The following is a 9,206-nucleotide window of genomic DNA, read 5'->3' on the forward strand; positions in this document are numbered from 1 at the left end:
GGGGGTAAAGAAAAATCATTTGACAGTGATCATTTTGTTTGACCCACAATTATGTTTTATCAACCTATGAAATAATAAAATATTGAAGCGTTTAAAGTAATTATTCAAGTTTTAATCAGTGGGATACTATTGATTGAATGTAGTTAATACCTGGAAATGAACTTTTGGACCACTTACCTTAGACTGCGATCCAAATGACATCATGATCACTATAGTAGCTTGCAGTTTGCCATGTGGTGCAGGGTGTGTTGGAGTATACATGATCCAGCAGTGATCCACTGACATGTGTTGGCTTGGTGATACATTGCTGAAATCCATAGTGTTGCAGTTCATGCTGGACTGCCATTGAATGCTGACCTTTTAGCAGGTTAAGATTGAAGTCTCCAACAATTATGGCCGGTATTTCTGTTGCTCCTACTGACCTCAGGAGTAGGCTATCTGTCACTGAATTCTACCAATGAAGATTTGGGATTTCTATAGACGGTCACCAAATGAAATGGAGAGCTATTGACTGGATGTAGGATGATGCTCTGAATTTCCATCCCAGGTTTGTCTTGTGATGAATCCAAGGTCTGATACCTTACAGATGAGCTGATATACATGCACAGACCACCACCCTTCTCTGTGTTGGATCTATCTCTGCGTAATTGGTGATAGCTTGGCAAATTGTACGTGGAAGCAGTGTGATGTGATTGAAGCCAGGTTTCTGTAAGACACACAGCAGTACATTTGTCAAGGAATGGAAGTCCCTTGAGATCATCGTAATGAGCAGGTAACGATCTTATATTGTGCACAGCAATGACTTGTGTTTGGCAAGGATCCTTGAGTGCAGTCTCAATTTCATCATGGAAGAATTGAAATGACATTTCATTGCTCATTCTCATCAACTCTTTGGTCACAGCTCTGCTTGCTTTAATCTTACTTGGTGTGAGCTGCAAAAGATGAAGACCTGACATCTTTGGTACTCTACTCAAAGCAACGTAGCATTGTCCATCATTGAACTTCCCTTCCATAGATACTACTATATCCTTGACAGTGAGTCCTTGCACCTTGTGTATAGTGGTGGCCCATGATAGTCGAAGAGGAAATTGTTGCCTTTTTATTTCTAGTCCGGGATTACGTGCTGAAATTGAAAATTTTGCTTCTATGACACCAATAGGGACTGCAGTAGGGTGTTGAGCCTTATTCATAGAAGTCTTTTCTCCAGCCATTGCCCCAACTCTTGGATTGTCAAACTGGACTAAGACTTCCTTAGGACTGGTAACTGGGTGCCAGGTAAAAATGTCAGAGGTAAAAATGTCAGAGGAAAAAATGTCAGAGGTAAAAATGTCAGAGGTAAAAATGTCAGAGGAAAAAATGTCAGAAGTAAAAATGTCAGATGAAAAAATGTCAGAGGAAAAAATGTCAGAAGTAAAAATGTCGGAGGAAAAAATGTCAGAGGTAAAAATGTCAGAGGAAAAAATGTCAGAGGTAAAAATGTCAGTCGTAAAAATGTCAGAGGTACAAGCAAAAAAAATGAGTGCAGTTATAATATCTCAGCACTTTTATCACACAGAATGTCGAGACGTACTGCTACTGCATGGGCTAGTCTATTATATTCCTTTCTTCCATAATGTAAATTTTATAAATGGCTGTGTTTTGTATTTCGTACATGTCCTGAGGATAATACAATGTGGACAATAGATTTTGAAATTTATTTTGTTGTGATCAGTCTTGCATATTTATATGTATGAATGTCTAACATTTTTTGATATTTTGAATTGGTTGATGTGTTAATGTTTGTGAAACGGACCGGTTTGGCCGGTGGCAGCCTGCAACCTAGCCCGTGTAACGTTTCAGAGACGAACAAAGTCCAAACGAAGAAATGAAAGTTCTCGACAAAAGTCAAGTGGTAAAGTGAGTAGTGCATTTAGTACAAATAGTTACATATAATCACGAGGAATCACGAAAAGTTACATATAAGGGCTGGGCGCCCCGAACTCTGCTAAAGCTTTAGTACTTCATAAGAAAATCAAGAAGTCGCTCCGAAAAGTAAAAACTCGCTCCGAAAACTAAAAACCCGCTCCAAAAAGTAAAAGACCGTCTCGATTCAGAAGCTCGTCCCCATTTTAAACTCTCCGAAAATTATAAATAACGATGTAATTTAAACCGAACCTCTGCAAAACGCGCGCTTCTCTGGAATGTGATGGTGCGGTTGGCATTTAAAGATAAAGTTGAGTTCTGGTCTTTTGATTGCATTGTGAAAGAAACGGTGTGGAAGCAATCAGAAAAAGTTGATCATCTAGCATAAACATGTAAGTATTGGTGTGTAGTGCAAGGTTTTGGAGTCATCAAAATGATAAAATCTTTGGCCCAGTCTTGGTAAAGTAACAAGCACTGTACACAGACAGATATTGATATGGGACTACACAAACATATGGCATACAAATCGGGCCTCATTTTAAAGCTGTTACTTGTCATATCTGGGATATGAAGTCATTTGAAATAGATTTTCAGGGAATAACTTTTTTCTTTGATGTTCTTCCACACTTGCATAATAAGAATGATAAACGCTCACAAATTATTGTTCACCTTTCCCTCCTTTTAATTGATGTAACATGGGCGGCTTTCTGCTTTGTATCGGAGTTACAAAGCTGCTTATTGATTTTTCCCAGACTATTATATACCGCAATAGTAATCGACAATATTTTATTGCAACGTGCGCACTTCGGGAATGTGATGGTGCGGTTAGCACTGATAACATGGGTTTCTGCTTTGTTTCAGAGTATCAAAATACCAAGCCCTCAAGAAAGTGGAATTGTCGGAAATATGCATTTATTGGAATTACATATAATAGTAGTCATTGCCACGCAGTTAAAATGTCTAACAATCTTCAAAAGTGAAGGAGAAGTTGGGGGGGGGGGGGGGGGAGGTTCATAGATATCTGATCCTATTTTGTGGGCTGTACTGACTTTTCTTTTTATTTAATGATTACACCATGGAGCGACAACTCAGCCTATAAAACATGGCCAAACATCTCGATTTTAGAAATCTTTTCCCCCAGAAGTTTACTCAGTGTACCAGTACCATTTGCTTATACAAAAGCATAATATACCGGTACATAAATGTTGAATAAGGCAGACTAATGGGACATGCATGGTTGCTACTCCGAGTTTCACGCCTTGCAAGCGATCATCAGACAACTGATAGCATTCGTCAAAGTACATGATTCCTCTACAACCTTGGTACAAATACGCTCAAAATAAGACTCAACTAATACAATACAATACAATAAGACTAATACAATACCTGAATACAATACAATAAGAATACTCATGAGTAATTCCAATTGTATTTTATTAATTAAGTCTTATTTTAGGGGTTGTAGGATAATCATGTACTTTTAAGAATGTTATCAGTTGCCTGATGACTGCTTGCAAGCAGGGCGCGAAACTCGGAGTAGAAACCATATCCCATTAGTCTGCCTTCTCTGCCTAGGCATTGACCACTGTTCGGAAGGATATATAGCAAAGCATATAAGAGGAAGGGGAGAGCAGCCAGCTAGGTCACCGTGCCCCAGAAGAAGAATACCCCCCCCCCCATCTTCCTTCGGCAATAATCGGGCAAAAAGTCACAATTTGGGGCCGAAAGGTAAATCATTTTAAACTGGGAAAGTGGAAAATAAAGCAGCGGTGAAATAACGACTGCAGAATATCCCTCGCTGTTCTTTTTTCGATAAGCCTAATATATAACCCAGGTGTAACCATAACAAACTTTTCACATGCTTTTGTTTTTATTTTATACCTCTGACATTTCTTCCTCTGACATTTTTACCTCTGACATTTTTTCCTCTGACATTTTTACCTCTGACATTTTTACCTCTGACATTTTTACCTCTGACATTTTTTCCTCTGACATTTTTACCTCTGACATTTTTACCTCTGACATTTTTTCCTCTGACATTTTTACACCGAGCCGGTAACTGAGGGATTGAATTCATTGAAGCTGACAATTGTTCCTAATGCACCATTTACAAGACCATCGTTCACATCAATATTCCTAATGAGCATTACTCTTGCCCCTATCTTCAATTCTAGGACAGCTGGCAATCCACCAGTGAAACGTGAGTCTTTGTTCATTACATGACCTTTCAGGGTATTAGGTTTCCTATCTATAGCAACACATTTCCTAATTCTTCCTTTCAGGTGTGCAAGTTTGTCCTCATTGTAGGCATCAACCTTTGCGTTCGTTGAGTACCCATGCAGTGCATCTGACAAATCATTTTTGTCTTCTGACGAGATACAGCATTGCTGCAAATTTGCTACATCGTCTTCTGTGTGGACACCTTCTCTTATTCTGTTCAGAAGTTCTGCAAATTCTTTATCATCTTTTTGTCTCATGATTTCTGTGAGCTCTGCTATCATGAAATTGTCCTGCCATAGAGATCCTGCCAATCTAGCGAACAGGTCTTTTACTTCTTGAAAGACAAATCGCTGACACACTGGGGCTAACTGGTACAAATCTCCGAAGGCCAAGACTGTTATTCCACCAAAGATGATGTCTGTACCTTTTATTTCCCTTAGACGCTGATCTATTGTCATCAACATGTCACATCCTACCATTGATATCTCATCAATGATCAGGATTTCAAGATCTTGTAGTTTGCATCGAAGTGTGTTCCTTTTTTCATCACTCAACTTTTTGTATCCTTTAGTTTGGCCAAGAGGAAGGAGAAACAGTGAGTGCAAAGTACTTCCATGAATGTTGAATGCAGCAGTTCCTGTAGGTGCTGTCAACAGTACTCTGTGTGCATCAGGATTGGTTCCTTCCCTCTGCAAGGTACGTAGAGCCATTTGGTGAATTGCTAAAATCAGATGAGATTTTCCTGTTCCTGCTCCTCCAGTTACAAAGAGGTGTATGGCTTTGGCTTTGCAGGTTGTCTTGCCACTTTTCATGATATCAGTGCACCAGTTTTGCATGTAGTCAAACACTTTGCGCTGTTCCTGGTTGAGAGATTGAACTTTACTTCTATATATCTCATCAATAAGATATTCAGGTCGACATTCCACAGCCAAAGGTAGTGATGCACATATTTCAGATTCTTTTATGTCTGTGTCTGTGTGTTCAGAGCTCGGTTGAAGGAAGCTGTATTCAGGGTGTATTTGACACTGTTCTTCATTGACCTCCGCGTTTTCTTGTTGAGTTCCTGTATCTAGCGTGTCCCAGGCATGAACAGGAGGCCCCTCTTCTTCATGTCGTTCAAGAGCATTTTCAATGATTTCTGTGAACGATTCTAATGCTGATCTTTTTGACTCAATCTGATCTGATATCGTGTGATAATGATCAGCATAAGTCAGATGATTGTTCTTGAGGTCAGTTTCCTCATTTCGCCATGGTAGGTACAGCATCAGCATGTGGTGGCAATATCTCTCTTCTTCTTGATTTTCACTGAACTTGTGATACCTGACAATACAAGGCTTGTTACGCTTCTTCATGTAGCCTTTTTTGTCTGTTAATTTGATAGTTTGTTTCGAAGTCGATGATTCTTTGAGTTGATTCGGTTGGAAATCATTCTCAGTTTCCATGTCATCAGTTTTGTAGGAAGGGACGTACCATCTTGCAAACTCGGCTAGTGTCAATTGCTCTAATTCTGTTGGCCGATGCTCATACTTCTGTGAGAATGTTTGTGCATACACATCTTCACTATCTGCATCCATTCCTTGTAGAACACACTTTGGTTTCAAGAACACTACCCTGTTCTCTGGTAGATCAGTCTGGATGAACACTGTTTGAAATGTAGACCTATACAGTGGTAGACCTAAGACACGATATACAGTTTCTTGTGCACTCACTTCACGAACGTTTAGAAAGCATGAAGCTATATGCTTCATTCTTTTCTTAATGTCTGCATCACGGAAGGCTTTACTGACTTCCCTCAGTGCTAGCCCCATTTCTCTTTCATCCTTTGTAATGTATGATACAATGTAATGGATACATGCATAAGGATTGCACACATACTGAATATCCATGTTTGCCTGCCAGGCTTTCAGGAGAGTTGGGTTGTATGTGTTTATGTTGGTTTCTTGAGGTGTTCTTGCATACATGATGGATTTTCCATTGGAATTGACACGTAATGCATCTAGATATTCATCTTCACTGGTGTTCACATCACTGAGTACATCTTGCACTGATAATCCCTCTTCAGTGGTTTCATCCAGTGCATTTTTCACTTTATTCATGGTCTCAGCAGATGCCTCTACTATTTGTTTTCTTATGTTAAGATCTTCTGTGCTTGGTGTGTCAGCTACAACTGTGACAGGAGCAATTGGACGTGGATACAGAAATCTACAATTCTTGCCTGTCTTCCTGCATGAGGCTGAATGAGAGTGTCGCTGTAGATTTGAAACAAGGCTGTGCATTAGTTCATCATCTTCTGATGGAGGAAGCTGACAAGTAACATACTTATCTATGAATCTGGAAATATTTTCCTCAGTATCTTCATGACTTGGTGCATTTTCTACCCACAGAACACAATGGGCATGAGGTGATCCGCGACCTTGGAATTCTATCCTTATCATGTGATTGGTCACCGTCCCTAGTGGCTGCAAGTCAGAAAGAATCACATCTCTGAAGAAGCATTGTAGTCTGTGATCAAAGTGTCTTGCAGCAGTTACTGGATTTGAAGCCAACAACTTGCACTTTTCTTCCCATGTCATTTTAGAAATGTCCTCATCTGTGAGAGTCCGTCCCTGCTGAAGTGCAATCACCTGAAGTGTATCTGTCCATCTAAGATCAGCTGCTGATAGTGTGAGGAACCACGTGAACATTCCAAGTTGTTTGACAGCAGCTAGTATTTTGTACATAACTCCTTGCCAGTAAGGTGGTGATCCACGCACTGTCTGTAGCATGTTATAGGCTTTGTCTCTGAAAATGATGCGATTGAGCTTCTCACTATCATTTACTATGCCAGCTGTCACATGTTCAGAATCATCCCTGCTCAGTCGCACCTTTCGTAATGCAATAGAAATGTTGTCCATGACCTGTTTGTACTCGGTGACAAACTGTGCGAAAAACAGGTATTCAATGTTTTGTGCAAATCTAGCATCTTTATTCAAAAGTCTGGCAGTGAAGTACTTCTTTGGAGAGAGCTTGATGGTTCTGTCAACAGTGAAACCAAATTCACCAGTTGGAAACAAGGTTGGAAAGGCCTGCTCTTCACAATGTTCATCCATCATTATTGAAATAGGTTTCTTCCCCTCACCTGGAGCAATACTGAATATGCCATCAGAATTCATGGCCGGGTCTGTAGGCTGGATACATGTATCAAAGTTGACACCACGTAGTTGATCTCTTGGATCTTCATCTTCTGCCTCGGTCTGTTCACTGTCTCGTTTATCACATTCATTGGACTGGTAAATAGGATTATCCCCATCATTTTCATCATCAATGTCCATTGTAGAAGTTGACAGTACTGGTAGTTCATCAGCAAAGTGACTGCTATCTACCCCAGCAGGAACATCATTGGTAGATCTCTCTTTCTCTTCAAGTACTAGTTCCTTCCACATTTCTTCATCTTCCTCCATGCATTGCTTCTCCCACTCTACATTTTCTTGACTGTCTTTGTAGAATTTGTTTATCTGCTTTAGCATCTCTAGAGCACTCAGTACCACATTAGGTCTGATGTTTTCATAGGTTACATGACTTTTATACTGGATTTTCCTTTTCAACTTTAGGGGGATGATTCCAGCCTGTGAAGGAGTGCGAGGTAGACTTCTGCAAACTACTTCTGCTGTGACAGGTACATTCACGACAGCACCTTTTATCCCGCTTTGTTTTCCTTTTGGAAGTGCCAGTATTTTCATGAAGGGATATCTCTGTGCAAGAAGTCTAGATTCTAAGCTTGTCAGTTCTTTTAGGTCTTCTGGAATATCATGAACCCCCCAGTTTATTTAATACACACTGAGGAGGCATTTTCTCTTTCTTTAAATATGTATTACAGGTTTTACATATCCATTCTATTCCACCAAAACTCTTGAAGTTGCTTGTGCATTTGTCAAGGAAAGATTCATTAGTTGGAAATGCACTTTTTCGGAAACAGAACACTGAATTTCTGTATAGTTGACGATGACAACATGTGCACACGTGTGCTGAAGCTTCATTTTTATGTTGCCAAAAAGTAGAAATCACCTTGTCGGTGTCAGACGAATGACGCATTCTTTTCTTCCGAGTAACATCTTCTTCTTGTAGTTTTCTCTTCTCACCTGTTTGCAAACCTTTGCGAACAGAACTTTTCCTCAGTCTGTCTTTTTCGTTTTCATATACCTTTGTGCTATTAGTTTGCTTGTGACGTAAAGATGCTAATCGCTTTCTTTCCTTTTCTGCTTCTATTCTCTTTACATCATCAGATTTTCTTGATCTGGAAGAAGCTTTTCTTTCCTTGTCCTTTTCTGCATCTCTTTCTTTAACATCATCAGGTTTTCTTGATCTGGAAGAAGCTTTTCTTTCCTTGTCCTTTTCTGCATCTTTTTCTGTAACATCATCAGGTTTTCTCGTTCTAGAAGAAGTTTTTCTTTCCTTGTCCTTTTGTTTTTCATCAACCTTTGTGCTATCAGTTTGCTTATGACGTAAAGATGCTAATCGCTTTCTTTCCTTTTCTGCTTCTATTCTCTTTACATCATCAGGTTTTCTTGTTCTAGAAGAAGTTTTTCTTTCCTTGTCCTTTTGTTTTTCATCAACCTTTGTGCTATCAGTTTGCTTGTGACGTAAAGATGCTAATCGCTTTCTTTCCTTTTCTGCTTCTATTCTCTTTACATCATCAGGTTTTCTTGATCTGGAAGAAACTTTTCTTTCCTTGTCCTTTTCTGCATCTCTTTCTTTAACATCATCAGGTTTTCTTGATCTGGAAGAAGCTTTTCTCTCCTTGTCCTTTTCTGCATCTTTTTCTTTAACATAATCAGGTTTTCTTGTTCTAGAAGAAGTTTTTCTTTCCTTGTCCTTTTGTTTTTCATCAACCTTTGTGCTATCAGTTTGCTTGTGACGTAAAGATGCTAATCGCTTTCTTTCCTTTTCTGCTTCTATTCTCTTTACATCATCAGGTTTTTTTGATCTGGAAGAAGCTTTTCTTTCCTTGTCCTTTTCTGCATCTCTTTCTTTAACATCATCAGGTTTTCTTGATCTAGAAGCTTTTCTTTCCTTGTCCTTTTCTGCATCTTTTTCCTTAACATCAT

General features: G+C 39.4%; 1 protein-coding gene across 1 annotated transcript; it reads right to left on the reverse strand.

The window, feature by feature from the left end:
- Positions 1–434: 434 nt before the first annotated feature.
- LOC100890031 lies at positions 435–6,254 on the reverse strand. Its single transcript, XM_003727919.3, has 2 exons — positions 3,962–6,254; positions 435–1,264 (listed from the first exon to the last, which is right to left on the reverse strand). The coding sequence occupies exons 1-2, from the start codon at positions 6,216–6,218 to the stop codon at positions 435–437; spliced, it is 3,087 nt and encodes a 1,028-aa protein (XP_003727967.3). The 5' UTR covers positions 6,219–6,254.
- Between the last annotated feature and the right edge of the window lie 2,952 nt (positions 6,255–9,206).

The sequence above is a fragment of the Strongylocentrotus purpuratus genome, unplaced genomic scaffold, assembly GCF_000002235.5.
Source record: "Strongylocentrotus purpuratus isolate Spur 01 unplaced genomic scaffold, Spur_5.0 spur5_scaffold_7, whole genome shotgun sequence".
Taxonomy (NCBI): domain Eukaryota; kingdom Metazoa; phylum Echinodermata; class Echinoidea; order Camarodonta; family Strongylocentrotidae; genus Strongylocentrotus; species Strongylocentrotus purpuratus.

Coding starts and splice junctions, on each gene's coding strand:
- LOC100890031 (XM_003727919.3), bottom strand. CDS start 6,218: ATGAATAAAGTGAAAAATGCACTGGATGAAACCACTGAAGAGGGATTA. Junction 1,265..3,961: donor CAATGAATTCAATCCCTCAG/TTACCGGCTCGG, acceptor CCTGGCACCCAG/TTACCAGTCCTAAGGAAGTC.